Source organism: Microtus ochrogaster, linkage group LG7_11, assembly GCF_000317375.1.
Source record: "Microtus ochrogaster isolate Prairie Vole_2 linkage group LG7_11, MicOch1.0, whole genome shotgun sequence".
Taxonomy (NCBI): domain Eukaryota; kingdom Metazoa; phylum Chordata; class Mammalia; order Rodentia; family Cricetidae; genus Microtus; species Microtus ochrogaster.
This window is the reverse complement of record NC_022032.1, coordinates 8,274,206-8,294,230: the sequence shown is the minus strand read 5'-3', so window position 1 is coordinate 8,294,230 and position 20,025 is coordinate 8,274,206. Positions and strand designations below refer to the sequence as shown.

The window sequence follows — 20,025 nt, the reverse complement described above, 5'->3', positions numbered from 1 at the left end:
GACTAAGTTGGCCACCGCTATGGTGTAATGACTACAGCATCTCTTCAGGGAGACAGTGTGGCTCACTCGTTGATGCGGCTGACACCAGCACCAACTTTTGTCTTTTACAACAGGATTCTTTCTTGATTTAACTGCTCCTTAGTTTCTTGATTTAACTTCTCCACCACAGGGAGGATACAGGAAAACTAGGATGCACGTGCCCTTCCCAGAAAGTCTAATCTGGGCAACTAGCACTAATGAACTAATGCTCCGGACTTCACTTCAGTTCTAGGGTCTGGGTGTGAAGGTGTGGGGCGGGGAGGGTTACCATAGAGATGTTCCTGACCGTGGTGAACTATGGCTCATCAGTTCCTTCAGAAATTAACTAGTAATAAAAGATATTGTGCTTAGAAGAGGCTATTTTAAAAACAAAAGTGGAGATGGGAAATCCAACACAAGAAGGCAGACACATGCTCAAGTAGGAAGTACAAGCTATTCATGCTTGAAGTTCGCAGAACCCGTCCTGGGTACCGCCAACTCCCTTCCACCCCAGACTTCACCTTCACCCTGTGGGCCAGAGGGAAGCTCCCCTAAAGTGAGAAAGAAATAAATCCTGAACAATTCTGGAAAATAGCAACTGTCCCTCCCCGTCCCGGGAGCCTCCAGATCTCTAGGGCCTTCGTTGTGGGGCAGGTGCCACGGTTGCAAACTTTTCTCCATCCCCCTTCACTTTTCAAGGCTTTCATCAGCTCTGGGGCTGAGGCAGCCTGCAGAGGATTGTGAGCGCCAGGGTCCTTTCCTGGCCTCTCGGGACTGCTGGGTTCGGCCCCGCTGTGGCGGTACAGTCAGCGCAGCTTCCAGCGACCCCTGTCGGGTGTTGCAGGCAGCCGCTGGGCTCGGCCGCCCCCAGGCAGGCCGGGCCGCCAGAAGAAAGGGGCTGGAACCGCGAGCGCCCAGCTCAGGCTCCTCCCGTTGGCGTGTGTGCGCCTCGGGGTGGGGGTGTGGTGGGGAAGAGGGAGGGGGCGAGGCGAGGGGAGGGTGCGAAGGAGGCGCCAGCGTCCAACCTGCGGGCAATTGAAAAAGAGCCGGCTAGGACTTCCCCAAAACTTGTGGGAACTCCGAGCCGCGCGGACGGCAAGAGCGGAGCAGAGCGGCGGCGGTGGAGGCAGCAGCCTGGCGATGCGAGCGCAGACCGGACTGTGAACACCTTTACTTCTTCGTGCTCTAAGGGCGCAAGACAGACGCCACCGGAGCGAGGCCAAGCCGGAGCCGGCAGCGGCGGGACACGGGACACTAGAGCAGCCCCGAGTCATCCCAGAAGGAGCGGACGCTCCAGGTGACCGAGTCCACGCCGCTCCCCGCAGGCGACGCCCCCCACGCAGCCCGGCAGCTCGCTTTTCCCTCCGGGGACAAACTTTTCTCCAAGCCCTTGGACCAAACTTGTCGCGCGTCACCGTCGCCCAGCCGGTTCCGAGCAGAGCGCTCGTCTTAGGCGTGATGTCCGAGCGCAAAGAAGGCAAAGGCAAGGGGAAGGGCAAGAAGAAGGACAGGGGATCCCGCGGGAAGCCCGCGCCTGGCGAGGGCGACCCGAGCCCAGGTGAGTGCCTGCAGCTCCGCTTCTCCCGGGCGGACGCCTCACTCTGTCCCGTGTGTTTTTGAGTTGCGCTCTCCACTCCTGACCTGGTCCCGGGGTTGCGGAACCCCGCGCTTCCCTGCGGAGATCTCCCCCACCTGGCACCCGCCCCCTGCGCGCCCCAAGAGCCTGGCCGTCCATCCCGGACCCTCCCGGGTTCTCCCTGCGCGCCCTGCTCTCGGGCTTGGCCCTCGGTCCCCGCGTCGGTCTCGGAGCCCAGCCCGGGAGTGCGACTCGGAGTGCGGGATCTCTGCCGGCTGCGCTTGCCCTGCGGCCCGAGGGCTTTGCGCGGGCCCCGCCTGCCCTCTAGCGAGAGAAGCGGGAACGGGCCCGGGTCCGAGAGCCTGCGCCCCACCGCGTGGGCCTTGCTGCGCCGAGGGTGGTCGGAGGAAAAGGGCGGCATAGGTGCCCGGGCGTCGGCGCGGGGGGCGGAGGGAAGCAGTGTACAGCCGCTGTGCGAGCCTGGCTTCGCCCTGATTGCGTGCTGCGATAGGGAAACCCGGAACAGCTGAGAGGGATTCCTAAAGGTCAGCGAAGCACGAAGCACGCAGAAACCGGCCGGGTGCCAAGATTCAGGTTGGCTCTGAACAAATTCTACGATCTCTTGCTTTAGCGGTTCTAGTTTTCAGGGTCACCCTGATAAATATGCCTAGTTTAGTTTCCCAAGAGATGTCAGAAAGCAACAGTTTGCCTGAATTTTGAACCCCTCTTGCTTAGCGGTTATATATAGAACGAAAAAAGGAGTTAGGTTTTTTTTGTTAAGCGATCTTTTTAATTCCCCCATCAGAGCACGTCAATGAAGGTGTCACCTTAGATATCCCTAGGAAAGGCTGAAGCACCTACTGGCTGCTAAGTAGATGCTTAAAGCGGTGGAGCCTGAGAGGGTCTTCACTGTCCCTCTACAATCCCCTACGGGTCGATCTGGATGCCTTGTGTCTCTTAGAGTGTCTCCAACACACACACTATGAAGTACTTCTCGGAAATTAAACCACACTTGTGCACTGCGTGCCTTAAGAAGAGAGCTGAAGTATCTGCCCCGTGCAGGAAGAAAACAAACCGCATTTTCTTAGCAGTTGTTGGCAGAGACCCTAAGCAAGGTTTAGAACAAAACAGAAACTGAACAGAGGGTAATTGTTTAGCCACTGGCCCTTGTGTCTGCATAAAGATCACAAAAATCATGAGATTCACCTTAATCACCCCGCGTGACCCTTCCTGAAAGTAGACTGACGTTTCGCTAGTGTTTACTGTATATTTTGGAGATTATATATAACAGTAGTGAGAGTATGAAGTGGGGATCTGGATTAATGTCATCATAGTATGTTAGAGATCCAGTCCTAACACTGTAACGGTATAAAGAAGGTTTTCTTTCTCTTGCCATCACTTGTGGTGTCTGTTTTCTTCAGAAGTTCCTAGGGTCCCCTTAGATCAGCGGTTCTCAACACGTGAGTCGCGACCCCTCTGGGGGTCAACCGACCCCACCCTTTCTCTCTCAGGGGTCGCATATCAGATATCCTGCATATCAGATATTTACAGTATCATTCATAACAGAAGCAAAATTACAGTTACAAAGTAGTAATAAAATAATTTTACGTTTGGGGGCGGGGGTGAGCCCAACGTGATGGAAGTGTATAAAGGGTCACAGCGTTGGGGAAGTTAAGAACCCGTGTCTTAGATGCTCTCAGGCATTAAGCTCGGGTGGTGGTCTGATTAGTGTCGCTTTCGGTATCAGGTTTACCTCTTGTCAAGGGTTCCAGTCTACAACGTAACACAGATGACTTAATGATTTTAGTGTCTTAAGCTGGAAATCTCACTGCCCTGTGCTGTAGCCCTTACGCACCAGGTGGGCAGCTGTCTCAGGACTGTCTAATGTTCTCTTTAAGAGAGAATTCTAGAACTTCCTTGATGGATTCCATTTGTTTTTGTAGGCACCCTCTTAACTAGACAAATTGATTAAGTGCTTTTTTTTTTCCCTCCTATTTCCCCAGAAAAATTGCGATGAACTTGTCTGTGCACTAGATTTTAGATTTTAGTATATTTGTATCCTGTGCAGTATACTACTACTACTACTATTACTATTATAATTGATAAAGTTTTACTCACTCCAGAAGAATTTCTATCCCCTTTAGGATCCTGCCAAAAGATTAAAGCAGATTAAGAGTATTCCTTTGATTTACAAATGGTTAACTTGAAATGGTCCTTAAGTAGGAGCACAGGCCATTGTCTAGTCCTGTTTAGGAATCCGTGATTCTGCCTTTACTTTGTCACTTGTCCTTCTAATGGTAAGTGCCAGTCTTGAAAAGGATGCATAGCTAATAGCCACGTTATGTGTGGGGAAATCCACATTCTTTCTGGTTTTATTTTTAGTTATTTTTTGACTTGGAGATCCGTAGCACTCCCAACAGCCTTCACACTTGCCATGTAGCCCCATTTAGGATTTACCAGGACAACCAACTCCTGAATTGTTCCCACCTTAGTGCCTTCAATGCCAAGTGCCCCCTTTTCCTTAAAACAACGCCGAAGCAGTAGGCGTGTCCTTGGTGATGCATGTGCAATGTTGAGGCCTCTCTGTGGATGTTGTCACGCCAGCTTCACAGCAGCTGAGATCACTGAGGGCACGCAGCCCTGCAGTGGACTGCATCATATGCATAGGCACAGCCACTGGTGGGAACTCTTCGGGAGAAGAACACCTTTGAACCTGCTATGTGACTGCTCCATTCGATGTGTCCTATGTACCTGACAATGTTTCCTGTCATCGATACAGTTAACAAACACCAAATTGCACGCTATTGTGGCTGCAGATGTTCAAAAGAATTATTTATTCGGTAATAATGACTGTCATTGATCCAACGCCCTTGAGGCCATTAATTCTTCTTTGCACAAAATAAGCACTCTCAGCGAAACCCCGGGCTTTGTGTCACAGACCCATGTGTCAAGGGCCCCGTAATGTCCCAAGCCTCCTGCAAGCTGGACCTCCCAGATCCTGCCTCCAATTGAGCCATTCAACTTAGTATTTTTCTTTAGAAGCTTGTTACAAGGCCAGTTTTTCTTTTTATTCCATCAATTTACCAATTGACTTCAGACCTTCCTTAAGATTGCTGATGTTTTTCTTATTCTGTACAATATTATTTTTGCTATTGTTTTGCCCCTTAAATGACCTGGCATGAAACTGCCATCCCACCTAGTCCAGATCTGTAACTATCTGTGCTAAGTCATGCCTGGTGGATGGGGTATTTGTGAGTGGAAAACCAAAGACACATAGTATCCCAAGTAGCTAGGTGCAGGCTCTAGGCCTCCAGTGATGTCACCCACCTGTTTCCTTAACTAAATGGCTCCAAAGGCTGAAGTGTCTGTAAACATTCTTGGAAATAAAGTGCCCTGTCACTAACAGGGCAGTGTGTGTTTACAGAACAGGCAGGAATGTCCAGTGATCTGTTTCAGCCTGGTTACTTGTAACTGCTTACATTATGTAATTATTAAAAACACTAAAGATTATTTACAGAACAAAGTAGGACTTGTTATGAAGAACGAAAATAGCAGGGATAATGAGGGAAGCTTGAATGCTGTTTTCATATATACAAAGTGATGAAATGGTACCAATAAAGAGACTAGCACTTATACTAGTATTAGAAGAAAGTACTAAGACTATTATGTATATACATGCTCATGTATGTATATGTAATATCAGAAAGTGTTGGGCTACTGTGTGAACAGTAATACATTTCCAAATGTCCTCTTCAATCTTTTTCTGTTCAGAGTAATGGGGATAACTGTTAATTAGTGTTCCAGGCAGTGCAACACATACATTGTATATTATATCATTTTTTAAAACAGAAAATATGAAAGTGTCTGAATGTTAGGCAACATGCCCCAGCCCTTAATTCTCTACCGATTGCCTGGATTTAAACTCCAGTGTCACCAAACATCCTTTAGTTGTAAATTCATGGGAAAGTTACTTAATCTTCCAGTGCCTAGGTTTCTTTTCCTTTTGTAAAGTGGAGATAATTCCTGACTCTCTGGAGTGTGAACAAGATAACCCATGAAAGCCTGCTGACTGCTGGCCAGCAGGGACTCTGTACCCAGCAAATATAAGCTTTCTTTATCAGATTACTCAAGGAAGGAATTGTCTGCAAGGATATGTGACATAATGTTCAGAATTTACCTTTTATGGGAAAGAAAAGCCAGTGCCGACCTTGTGTTAGCGTGGGCATAAATATTAATATGGACTACCTGTAAAGATAGGGGAAAGTGAGTACATCAAGTTTCATAACTGCATGTATGTATTATGAAAACATTGCTGAGCTCAATCTAAATATTGAAAGTAGAGTGAGGTGCAACAGGATTTTATCTGGCAGGAAAATGTTGAGGCTTCAAACTGCAGGATTTTGAAACCTGACTCCTTTTCTGGCAACATTTTCAGAGTTGATGTTTAAGCCTCCTTTTGTAGTACAGAATATGTGTCTTCTCTCTTGGACTTGTGTACATTACAGCCACTAAGAAACCAAAGTGTACATCAGCATGTCCTTTCCTATCTTTTTTTATCAGGGATAATGATATATTTCCAGCAAAGTTTATAGACCCTGCTGCAGGTATTTTGAAATAGAAGCAAAACAAGGAATACAATTGATGTACGTTTCTCCATATGTTCATTTTTTTCTTCCTCCCTCACTAGAATGGTTAAATGTCATGTTTAAGGTTCTTGGGAATATAGTGGATTCTTACCAGATCAGAATTCTATTGCTTTTACCAGTAGTAGACTTTAACAGTACTGATTGTTTATTGGGCTCTGTCAAGAGAGAAGAAATCACACCATGTGCCAGTATTTTGGGGGGAGTTACCGAATTTGCTCCAAGAAGTAATTACCACACTTTTTCTTGATTAGTTAACCCCGAAACTCTTCACCTTGGCAAATAGAAGAAATAAAACCAAACATTAAATTGTAATGGGTTTATTTTAATCAAGGGAAAATATACCTTTTAAATACACTATTAATGAACATAAAGCAAACGTTTCCTACAGGAACAGGCGACATATCTCTCCATCCTAATTCTCTTTGTATCTGCATGAGCTTTAGTTGATTGAAATGAAAGAACAAAAAGCAAGCTACCAAAATACCAATAGATGTCAGTGTTTGTTGCTTTAGAAGCGAGGTGTTAGAAGAAAATACACAGCTTAATCCATTCTGTTTATTAATCAGGAAACTAGCTACCCTAAAAAGCTCAATGATTTTGATTATGCTGTATGATCTTGTTTACAAAACTACCTTTTATGAGTGAAAAATCGTGTTAAAATATATTCTTTTAAATATTAAAAATACCTTGCAAGCACAAAGACTTTGGTTTGTTCCCCAGGGTCTACATTTTAAAAAAGAAAGCCTGCTGGGGGTCTGCATGTAAATCTAGCATTGGGGAGGTAGAGACAGGCAAATCTAGGGGGCTTATTGGCCAGCCAACCTCACCTGCTTGGCAAGTTCCAGGTCAGTTATAGACTCTCAAAATATTGTGTGGCCCAGGTCAGTTATAGACTCTTGAAATATTGTGGGGCCCTTGAGAACTGTCTTCTGCCGTCCGCATGCATGCTTACACATACACATGTATTCCTGTACACACGGGAGTGTAAACAAACACACAATGCCTCTGCATTAAGTCCCCCAAAGAATTCAGAAAGTAGGTAGAAAGCTTGCTAATCAATACTTTTGGAAAGTGAAGTAGCAACATTTTTTGAGGATTTTGTGACACACCGATTGGATTTCTCGGTATTTCAAACTGTATGACTTATGCCCATTTTTCAGGGCCCCTTGAAAGCAAATCGTCAAGTTTATTTTTGAGCCTACCTCGAGTGAGACGGGGCAGATCCTCTCCATTTTCTCCTGTCTTCCTCTTACAGGTGACACCTTCCTCTGGCCTCCAGAGGGTGCTCTGAGAGCATCACACTGCTGGTCCCCAAAGACAACTTCTGCCTTTTCCTCTTCAGTTTTTCAGTATTCTGGCCAATCTAGTACAATGAACAGTATCGAAATTTGATCAAGGTTAGCTGATTTGATTAGATGATTTTCTTTCCTTAGCTAACCAGTAGCTTTGATTCATTAAGTATTCTGAGTCAGAATGTTTTCAGATATCACGGTACTCACCAGGCTAAATCATTTGGCCAGATTCTTTCTCACTGGCGTCTTTCCTCTGGGAAGTTGGACATTTAAAGGCTTAGGCACCTCCTGAGCAGTTAGGTTCAAGTAGTACGCATGAGGAGGTTTAGTTGTATTTGGATGTTTCACCCTGGCCTTGGACACTTTCCGGGAAGCACCATAACTGAACAAAAGATATTTGCCAACAGGTTTGTTTCTATGGCATTAGCTCTGGTCCTGCTGAAGAATGCTCCTCTGATATACACGTTTCTGAAAACAAGTTAGAGTAGTTCTTGAGAATGATGAGCTAATGTCATGGTAGCCAGCCCATAACTCCTGTTACTTATGATTCGTCTGCTCATGATGTTTTAAAGATTTATTCTGTTATGTATGTGTGTCTATGTCTGTGTATGTGCATGTGGGTGTAAGTGCCTATGGAGGCCAAAAGAGGGCATCGGATCCCTTGGAGCATGAGTTATGGGTGTTTGTGAGCTGCTCCATGTGGGTGCTGGCTGGGGACGAAACTCAGCAAGCTATCTTAAGCTTTAAGTCATCTCCTCAGCCTGTTCATTCCTGATCTGTCCTGCCTTGTACTGGCCATATGTGTCCCCATTCCCTCATTGTATCATTTCCGTTCATAAGGTGTAGTATAGTTTACAAGGCTTCTTGCTGAAAACCAGCATTGCTGATGGCAATAGGCTCTGCTCTGCCCCGATGTCCCAATGCTCTCCTCTCACGGCTTCTGTAGGAAGGCAGCTGCCTGTTCTGGGCAGCTGTTGAGATTTAGTTTAATGATGTTGGAATCAGAGAATGCTCGTGGGCTGAGCCATATGAAATCGTTGGTTTTATAGGTCATGCATGGCTGATTACCCTAAATGCCATAGAGCTCACTGTCAGAGATTTCTTTTGTTTTAGTGATTTGACTTTATGCTTTATATACTATTTTAAACCATGTGGTGATGCTGATAACTTTGAAAGTATCCTAGAAGTTTTAGTAATGAAATAGGATTAGAGTCATGTATGAAAGCTGCACTAGGGAGTAGCTGAAGAAGCAGCATTTTCTGTAGTCTGTAGATTAGACTCCTCAGATATCCGCAGAGGATGAAGTCAGTATTAAAGTTAGAGGGCTGCACAGCTAACAGTTTTTACATGGAGAAAGAAGGGGAACTTTTGACTGTGAAGCCTCCATCTTCTCTGGCTTATTGACATGCTGCTTTTCCTGCTGTATCTTAGTCGCCAGGTATCTCCAGAGCAATCCTGGAGCTGAGCGTGAGAACAGTGGTGACGGGTAAATAAATCCAGGCTTTATTTCATCGAATACTATGAAACTAGAAAAGCCCTCTGCCCCAACACTGCCTTCAAAAAATTTGGTGAGACAGGGCCTTTCTCTGTATCGCAGTCTCGCCTGGACTTTCTGCATAGACCAGGCTAGCCTCAAACCCACACAGATGATCTGCTTCTGTGTTTCCAGTGCTGGGAGTTAAGGGTGTGCCTGTGCCAACTCACTTTTACACTCTTATGTCAGATTTGGGTTTCTCCTACTATCAAGTGTTAAAAGAGACATCGGATCCCTTGGAACAACAAATGGTTGTGAGCTGCCATGTGGGTACTGGGAACTGAACCTGGGTCCTCTGTATGAACAAAAACTGTGTTCTTAACCTGTGAGCCATCTCTCCAGCCCCATAGATACTCATATTTCTATAAGATGGCTATACTTATAAATTCAGAATTCAGATAATAATTCAGTTAATTATAATTCAGTTAATAATAATTCAGATAATAATTCAGTTTTTAAAATATAGTTTTCTAATTGTAAGTTGTCATAATCAAAACATCCCAATTTTAGAGACTGAAGTTCTGTTTTTAATGAAGGGGACATATGACGACTCTAAGGTCAGTCATTGGGATCCTTGAGAACAATGAGGGGTTGGTCCCTTTCTTTAATAGTAATTGACATAATATAGGCTTCAAAATAAGAGGAGTTATTTTGGATACCACATAATTTAGGACCCACAGTATGATTATTTGTATTAAATTTAAGAGTCTGTCATAATATTTTTTATTGCTCTTTCCCTTTTTTTCTCCGTCCTCTTCCGGCTTCCAACTTGGAGGATTTACTTTCTCGGTATGAGTTAATACTACGTTAAGGATTATGGGTAATAAGTAAAAGGATTGTATATCTTTACTTTTTGTATCCTTGCATGCAGACTTCTGGGATACCAGGCATTTGTAAGCTCAGTTGGAATTTGTAAGTTTGTAAGGTCCGTAGGCTGACACATGAACCTTCAATCAGCAGTCCCTATGGAATGGAAGACATTTAAAATTATTATTTAATGACTGTTACAAGCTTGAATGATATTTATGCTAAGTAGCATAGTTTTATTTCATGTTAGAGTGAGGGAGGTATTGATGATAGCGTTTTATACTTATTTATCTGTGTGTGTGTTTGTGTGTGTGTGTGTGTGTGTGTGTGTGTGTGTGTGTGTTAGAAGTTGTGAATGAACGCTTGCCACCCTGTGTGGAGTGGGCAGGGGACAGGCTTGTAGAAACTGGTTCTCTCCTATTATGGTGTTTCTAGCGATCAAACTCAAATTGTCTGGCATGGCAGCCAGCACCTTTACCCAGTGAACCATCTTTCAGGTCCCTGCCTATTTGATTCACATCAACACGTTCTTATGAGGTATTGGAGAGAACGAAGTCTCCCTAAAAAAAAAATAGTTTTTTTGGTTCAGGGGCTGTGTCATCACTTCCTCTTGACAGTTGATCCAGCCCTGTCCACCCAAGGCTTCTAATGACTCTTGCATCAGTCCAGACCTAAGCAAGTCTTTGTCTTCTTCCAAATTTGTCTGTCCTAGTCACCCTACAGTAAAGCTCTCTCACATCTGGAGGCATTCTAAATAAAACAGTCTTAGAGTGTTCCTGTACATGCGCGTGCGCACGCGCGCACGCACGCACACACACACACACACACACACACACACACACACAGTGCTGAAAATCAAACTCAGAGCCTTGGACATGCTACCTAGGAAGCATTCAGCTGCTGAGTTACGAGTTACACTCTTGATCACCAAAGATTCTTGTCTTTGAGTCCAATCAAGTGGCGTAAGCCTGTCGTCTCTGTTACCCAGAAGGCTGAGGCAGGAGGATCACACGCTACATTCTGCCTGGGATACAGAGTGAGTTCAAGGCTCACTTTGTGTGCTCCCTTTTCAAAATTAAAAGTAAAGGGAGGGCTGGAGATACAGTGTGGGGGTGGAACACTTGAGTTATGTGCACAGAGCCCTGGGTTCTCCACTACCCACTCCAGAATCTGCTATCTTTGTGTTCCATGCATTTCAAAACCCATCGTGAAAATCTGACTTTGAACAGAACCTGTCAGGTGTTTCTGTGGCACATCCGTGCAGTCTGGCTTGGAGACTGTCTTAGTTTAAGGAAAGAGGGATACTTGATTTAATCCTGACTGTGTTGGGATTTCATGAACTGTTAAACAGAACAGTGATGAATAGACAAGGTTCTGGCTCTCACTGGTATGAGGTTAGGCATGACCCTTCCATCCCATGACTCCATCAGTGATCAAGATCTGTAAGCCTCAGTCTCTGTACTTATGCAAGTGGACACCATGACTCTGTCAGTGATCAAATCTGTGAACTTCAGTCTCTGTACTTATATATGTACACAGTAATCTATGAGACTTCATGTGGCCGTCCTGGGGTTAAGGTTTTATATTGTGATTGATGTCAAAGCAAAACTAAAATGTCAATTTTCTTAAAATACCAATTATGCTAATAAAACATACTAATTTTTGATCTCTTTTTCTATAATGTTATGCTCTTACTTTATGTGGTTGCCAGTGTCTACCCATATTTTAAGCCCACAGGAGATAACTTTATCAACCTGTATGTCTTTTTACTGTTTTTTTTTTAAATGCATAGAGAGAGGCTCTTAGTAAGTAATTGTGTTAGCACCACTTGTGAAATATATTTTTGGAATAATTCCTGCTACTTAGAAGATTGGTGAGGGTTGTATAGAAATTTGTAATACATTTGTATAAAGGACAACCAGGCCTTCTTAATTTAAGATGCAGATTGAACTGTAGCATGTAGAGATAAACTTCTCAGGGGTAGAGTAACACGTGGTGGGTGTTGTCTGAATGGTTTGGTGCTGTAATGCATGCTCCTGCTTTTTAGTTTATTATTTAAACATTTGCAAACTTCTTATGTAAGCACTGTTTCTACGATACTCCTGTCCCCTGTCTCCACCTCCACCTCTCCCTCCCGAATTCTTCATAACTTCTTTAATTATTATTGCTATGTGTATATGTATATAAATAGATAGATGCACACATGTATATACCACCTACCCGTCCATTTAATTCTGCTCATAGGACACATGTCCAGGGATGACTACTTAAGACTGTATAAACCATACAGGACTTTGATTTTAGACGAAACTAAGTCTCCCTCCAGCAGTCACTGAACAGCCTCCCTATCTTGGTATCTTGTTTATGCATTTTTTAAATACACATACCGATTTCCAACTTTTCAGAAGATATGCCCTTACATATATATATATATATGTGTGTGTGTGTGTGTGTGTGTGTGTATAATATACATATATATGTATATATTGGAAGTCAAGGATAGTGTTTAGATGACTGTCTTGCATACTGTGCCTACTCCTGTTCTTTGCATGAGTTTGCAGAATAAATGAATGAAACTAACATATGGTTATATGTGCATTCGTATATGTATTATATATGTTAAATGCACATATAGATCATGTATTACTGTTATACACTATTTCCAGAAACAAAATAATAAATGATTATAGTCTGTGAATTGATTTGATAGACATTTTGTTGTGTTATGAGACATTGTATGTTCATTGTCTGAAGTAGCTTTTCATTAGTGTAATAAGTAGATCCTAATTTTGTGCATATGTATCAGATCTCCTTCTGTATTCTGTATTCTCTGCCAACAGTGAAGTAGAAATATTGTATTGATCGTAAGCATAGCATTTCACTGTCAAAATTTTTGATGCATTTTTCACTCAAAAATTTTATTTTCAATTTTTTTTGAGGTTGTATTTTAATTACAGTATTTCTCCCTTTCCCCTTCTTCCCTCTTACCCCTCCTGTATATTTTGCTCCACTCTCCTACAAATTTGTGGCCTCCTTTTTTCATCAATTGTTATTGCATGCATGCATTTTTAATAAGGAAGAAAAAAGGTACTTCATTGAGGCCCGCAGATTTTTATAAACAGCTATAATTTCAATAATACTGAAAATTATTATGATCTATTTCTGGGAAAAATATATATATATATACATATACATATACATATATATATATATATTGTGTTCAGAAGGATTAGATCGAATAAAGACAAAAGGTTATGATTATGACTTTTAGTGAGGTCACCTGGCCCTGTACTTAGCCTCTTCCCTGGGGGATCTGCTTAGGCACTATCCACTTTGGGAGAGAGTTGTACTTACAGGAATTATGGAAATGAGCTGGGGGCTTGTCAGGAGAAAGCCAATTATTTGAATGTTGAGTTGAATGGAAAATGGAATACATGCTTTTCCGTATATTAAATTCAATAGGATCAGGAGACTCCGTTATGAGGGTTTGATTTTTTTTTTTTAAAGCATGTTGATTACATTGTGTGTTCCCACTTGTCCTCAGTCTGACAGGAGGAGAAGTATCTGTAGAAATAGACACTACATTTTGACATTTGGGGGAAAAATAGTGCATTTTAAGGGCTGTATACATTATATTTACTGTCCATCCAAAGAGACTATGATCCATTTCCAGAAAGCAAGAGAAACAGGGGCCAATCCCTTTCTTGGGGATAGAGTGCCCGATTCATGGTTCCCAGATCAATGGATGTAAGGACCTTCTGTAGGATGAGGGTCTCTGATGTGGATGTGCGTGAGCAGAAGCAGATGACTTCCCTCTGCATTCTGCTTCTTACAGAATAAATATAGAGCATTAGATTTTTACCAGTTTCCTCTTCATATAAGCCCTGTTGCTTTTTGAGAATCAACCACATCCTGTAAAAGGAAAAGTGTTTTCAGTGTTCACCCCATTCTACCCTGTGGGCAGCGAGAGAAGGGGGAGAAAACCTCTAGTTGGAGAATGAAGTTAAGTAGTCTGGGCTGATTCTCTACAGACTCAAAATGCCATTGGTCCTGGTCTCACGGGACATTAGGACATGCTGTTTGGGTAAACTTCAAGGGACCTTAGCATCTGACATGACAGAATCCAGCAAGAGAGAGGTATTGAATTCTCCTTGTGTCATTTTAGATAGGAGGTATTTCAGCATCAGTGCCAGCTTTAACACAAACCCCGCATTGGCACTCATGTCTGTACAGTTCCACAGCCAGCTGCTTTAGCTCGCTCCAGCTACAGATGTGTCGAGGAAACAGCTCATCACTCCCAAGTTGTCTCACAGCTGTCCTGAGACAGAAACGCATTTGAAAGAGCCCCAGTGTTTGGCTAGTGTTATTAATATGTTACCTAAATATAAAATATTCCCGCAGAGATAGTATAAGAATCTGATATTTGATTTCGGACGGAGCAGTTCTTTGTTGAATGTTTTCCTGATAAGTGAAGAATGGGTCCTCCTCATCATCTTTATTGGGGCACACTTGACACTACAAGTTTATTCTTGTCACTGATGGCTTTATGGGGGAAAAAAAAACTACTTCATGTTACCCTGACAAATAAGAAATGAGAGATAATTACATGTTGGTTACGTGATTTCGGTTTGAAGTGCTAAATTGGTACATCCTCCATCATGTGGTCACAGGCTTTTTATGACTTGTAACCTTTCTTTGCATTTACTTTCAATATCTGTCCAAAGGGCTGAAAGTGTCGCTCAGTGATGGAATGCACAGTTCCCTGGGTTTGCACAAAAGTATTAATAATTACAATGAATAATTTTAATTGACTGGAGCTGCTTTCTAATGTAATAAATTTACTTTTCTGTAGGATTATTCTTTATAATTGCTCACTGAAATGATTTTTGAGAGCTTGTATAATTGCTGAACTATTAAGCTAGACATTAAGACATGTAAATAATCCATTATTCCCATTTAGAAGAATTTTGGAGTGGTTATTGATACATGTGTTTGTATCTTCACGAATCTTAGTGGAGGATGCTGTTTCCCAAGAGTTAAGTCTGGGCAGTATGGAGCTGGAGACGTGCTCTGGAGTGTGGAAGTGGCCAGTTTAGAACTGTTAGTTGTGGCGGCAGTTTGTCAGCTGGAAAATGTCAGTGCAGATCACCAGGCCCTGAAATGACCAGTCATTATTTTTGTGGGTTAAATTTGCATAATTTACTTAAAAACTCTGTGTATTTAATCAGTGCTTAGTTATTCTGCCCAATGAATAGGAATTGGAAGTTTTTTTCCATCTAAAAGTCTTACTCATCCTAAAATATTTTTGTTCCATTTTGTTTCAAGCATTTAGAGCAGATAAAAAGTAGACAGATGCCACATAAGGAGTTAATAGTCATGCTTGAATTATTACTATTATTATCATTATTACTATAATGTTCAATAAAGGAAACCTTTGGGTCCAATCAGAACATTGGTCCCAGAACTGGAACTCAGATATTTGGATTCCAGTATATTATGATTTTACTTATTATATTGTTATAGTTTTAAATCTAAGACATTAAATCTGGATACGAATTCATCTTCTCTTTCTAGTGGTTTGGGCATTTTAGGCTTCTAGGCAGAGACATGTATTTATTTCTGTGCCATTAAGTGACATCATGGGAGACATGGTTGATAGGATTTTACTTCAATACCTGCAGTAAATTTAAATCAACCAAACCTTTATATCTTTATGTTCTTTATTAAAGTATCTTGCACAATACAGTCAGTTAGTTTCATCTGGAAAGATGGCCATTGAAGTCATAATGTCATAACATGGGAGATGATGGCACTAGAAGTGTGCTTATGAGTGGAATTCCTATGTGATGCAGATGATGGTACTAGGAGTGTGCTTATGAATGGGATTCCTGCATGATGCAGATGCTGGTACCATGAGTGTGCTTATGAATGGGATTCCTATGTGATGCAGATGCTGGTACTAGGAGTGTGCTTATGAGCGGGATTCCTATGTGATGCATGTGTGAGCTCCCACACTCTGAAAGCCCTTAATGCAGGAGACCCCAGACTGGGAAGGAATGTTGGGTGTGCTATAGATGTTCTTTGTCAGCAACAGTATCTTCATCCAAAAAGAGCCAAGACCTTTGTGCCTGGATAGCTGCTGAGTTACTCTTGGGGGTGTTAGCTACTGACCATGCTGATGAGATGTAACATTTTAGTACCATCAGCCCAGAGGTGAGAGACCTTGTACTCTATCACTGACTTTGCAGGACAAAAATTTAGTTCTCATTAGGGGAATTTGTTATTTATTTAGGTAGTTAGATTATTACTGCTACCATTATATAATAATGCTATTATTATTATTACTACCACTATTATTGGAGGAACTTAGTAGATTAAATTTTTCCGTCCTTAGAAGTTGATTGATCATTATTCATAGAATTTCACAAATTTTTGAAACTAAAGACTCAGCTTATTGTGGCTTTTGTCTGGGCCTGAAATGGAATTTTCCTAAGGAACGGAGGGAAGAAGTCTTCAGATTGGAACTTCACAGGATAATGATGCTTCATGGTTTGTGGCGCAGGGAGGGGCTTTGCCTCGAGGACAGTGCAGCTCCTTTGAGGCTAGTAGAGACACAGCGTTTGCTGACTCATGCCCAGCCGGCTTCATTAGTGAGGGAGTTAGAGTGACAAGAAAGGGACTCGGGTCCCTTGGGAATGCATCCAAGGAACTGAGAGGACAGCGCCCCTCTTTCCAGACTGTCATGGACTGGAAGGAGTTCTGGGTCATACACAGGAAGTGCTGCTGGACCCAGGCTGAGAGTGTGCGGGAGGGTGAAAGTCTTGTGGGTGCGTATGGATGAGTGTGAGTATGAGCGTGTGTGTGTGTGTGTGTGTGAGAGAGAGAGACAGAGAGAGAGAGAGAGAGACAGAGAGAGAGAGAGAGAGAGAGAGAGAGAGAGAGAGAGAGAGAGAAACATACTCGCACACACACAGAGATTGATGACCTCCTCCTGGGAGGAAGAGGAGCAGGAACCTTGGTCCAAGAGTCCTACATGCTGGCACAGGCAGGACACTGTCTTGAGCAGCCATTAAGAGGGAAGCAAACTATGTTTCTGTGACTTTAACCATCATTTAAATATTAAGGCATTGTTCCCTTCTCTAGACACTAACCAATGAAAATCTCATGTGGTAGAACATCACGTTCCCCATTTTATCTGTTAGCTCAGTGGTCTCTTGTTTTGTGTGGTCATGTACCTGGTGCACTGTCACCAGGAGTCTTCAGTGCTGAGTATCTTTTGGGGGAAGCTGAAGCTGTTTGGGAATGGCTGCTATAAATATCTAGGCAAATTGCAAGTTGGCATTGTGGGGAAAACAGTTTGTCTTCCCTGGAATAGCTGTTGGTGAGTGATGCAATAATCAAGTGTAATTCATCTTAACAGCCGTCTCGGGTTATTAATGTGCGTGAATAATTAGAGGAAATACAGCAAATGACTTGTTAGTATACCATAAACTGTATATACTGTAAAAGCCAGGAGGCATTAGAGAGAATGTCACTGTGGAAACTGCGTACTGACAGAACTGCGGCCACTCAGCTATTCTTAATTTACTCATTGCTACCAAGCATGTTATTTAACTGGAGTTTTCTGGAATTTATGCCCTGTGGAATCCTGGGGGTACACAAAGAAGTAAACATTGTAGGCCAGGAAGCACCCTAGAGAAGCTGTTTTTGTAGAATGATTTTTGTAATGTGGGTGCTAAAACGCAGCCCTTATGCATGACCACTGTGTGCATCAATCCAGTGTCTCACCAGAAGACCCAAGAAAGCATCTGGGGTTGTTGTTTTGTTTTCTTTCTCCCCTCCACACCTCCACCCCAACTTCTTTTTCTCCATCCTCCCCCCCTTTTTGAGGCTCAGGGTTTAAATTCCTTGTGCAGCCTGCCTCCACCTCCCTAGTGCTGAGAACACAGGGGTGTGCCCCAGTCCTGCTGGCCCTGAAACTCTTAACATATAGCATTTCCCCTCAGTCATTTGTTTTTTTTTGCATATAGGCTTCTTATTCTTAATTTCTACACATGTTCCTTTCATTCATTTTTTTTTTTTATATAAGGCCTATTGAATTTCTCTGGAGAGGCTTCCCTTCATCAAAGGGTTTTTCTTCTAGCCCTGTTGACATTTTAGGTTTTCTTACTGTGCCGGGTATAGTACCCAGGGCTTCTAGGTTCCCGTCAGCTCCTCTCCCACTGAGCCACACCCAGCCCTCGGCTGAGCATCTTAACTGAGCAAACACAATACTCAGCTGATTTGCAATACCATGTTTTTCATCTGTAGTGACTGAGTTGTCAACAAGCACTTCAGTAAAAGGACACCTTTAAGATTGCTACTACTAACCCCCCAATGCATCTGTTCTCCTCTTGATAAAGCAGGTATTTCATTTGACAAGCTGCAGACAGCTTTGGAAGTGGAATGGATTAAGCATTAAAGCTTATTACCCTTTAGTAATATATGGGAAATTCATTTCTTTTCTCTCTTTTTTTTTTTTTTGGTAGGGGTTGGAGGAAACAGGACCTTGTGCATGCTTGTCATTGCTCTACCACTGAGCTACATCCAGCCCTGAGGAATCATTTTAATTGCTTTTTTTAAATATAAAAAAAAAACCATTGAGTGTACCTTCTCCAAAGCATAAGATGTTCTCCGTCATTATAATCCTGTTTAAATATGTATTAATAGTATACAAATCAAAGATCAAAGGAAAACTAAAGAAAAAAGTTGACCCCCCCCTCATATATAAATTGCACACACATACATACTTATATATGTAAAATGAGCAGAAGGCAGGTGTCCATCAGTGGTCCAGAGATATAGTTAGGTGCTGTATCTCCAGGCCCATTTGTCGCTAGGGAAGAACCAATTTGCACTTTTTCCTTTCTTTCTCCGTGGCCCAGATCCAGGAAGGTATTTTTAATTGATTGGTGGGAAGATTTCTAACACAGACAGAAGTGACGAGGCCAGTGCCATCATTTCTAGTACAGTGGCTTTACCACATTATTGGGCAATAAGGCTAAAAGCTGCCGAATGTTTCAGAATTATTTTCAGAAATTTATATCCTCTTTATTGCCATTACCTTGAGAAAGAGTTCAGACAAAGGACTTAGTCAGCATGCAATTATGGTATTAAGTGAAGCCCAGAGCTTGGTCTAGAACTGAGACGAGGTTGTTTGTCAGGGCGCTACCTCATCAGAAGGCCTTGAGAAGTCAGCTGCTGGGCTGACCACCTCTCTTTGAAGGCACCGCCTTTCTTCTCTGCGAGCATCCATCCCAGACTTTGTTCTCCCAGCGCCCAGCCCTGCTGTCTCTTTGATGTGTTCAGGTGTGGGTTCCCTTCTCTTTACTCAGGATCACCAGGCTTCCTGGAAGTTTAAATTTGCGGTTCTGGAGCGGTCTCGTCCGTTTATCTTCTCAGATTTCCTGTATCTTATTCTCTTCTCTCTGAAACTTGAGCTACATGTATGTTGGATCATCTTACTCTGCTCACTAGGGTTTTTATTCCCCTTTCCCACAAATTTGCCGTTATTTCATCCGTGTTTGCTGTTTCTCCTGATCTGTCTTGTATGTCACTTACATGGCTCTGGGCAGTCTGGTGTTAAGACTTCATGAAGTCTTTTCTTTCAATTTATGCGTGTTTTTTTTGAGATAGGATTTCTTCTGTGTAATAGCTCTCAACTGTCCTGGAACTCACTTTGTAGACTAGGCTGGCCTTGAACTCACAGACAGGCGCTTGCCTCTGCCTCCCAAGTGCTGAGACTAAAGGCGTGTGCTGCTGCCATCACCTGGCCAAATTCTTTATTTTAATTACAGCCCTTCTTTCACTTACTTTTTTTTTTTTTTTAAAAAAAGGATTTATCTTTGGATTCACCTTCTTATTTAGCTTCTCTAGGATCACGCATTATAGGCTCAATGTCCTTTATTTATGGCTAGAAACCAAATATGAGTGAGTACATCCCATGTTCCTCTTTTTGGGTCTGGCTTACTTCACTCAGGATAGTGTTTTCTATTTCCATCCATTTGTACGCAAAATTCAAGAAGTTCTTGTTTTTTACTGCTGAGTAATACTCTAATATGTATATATTCCATACTTTCTTCATCCATTCTTCCATTGAAGGGCATCTAGGTT

At 42.7% G+C, this 20,025-nt stretch overlaps 1 protein-coding gene across 4 annotated transcripts in view; it reads left to right on the top strand.

The window, feature by feature from the left end:
* Nrg1 (neuregulin 1) overlaps window positions 1-20,025 on the top strand; it is a 987,684-nt gene that overhangs the window by 797,265 nt on the left and 170,394 nt on the right. For 2 of the 4 annotated variants that reach the window (XM_005362502.2, XM_005362503.2), the window contains exon 1: window positions 1,449-1,576. The exons of the other annotated variants lie outside the window; for them this stretch is intronic. In XM_005362502.2, coding sequence (XP_005362559.1) covers window positions 1,477-1,576 — 100 coding nt within the window. In that variant the 5' untranslated portion in view covers window positions 1,449-1,476. Of the gene's footprint in view, window positions 1-1,448; window positions 1,577-20,025 lie in introns of those variants that run through there. 4 annotated transcript variants of the gene reach the window in all.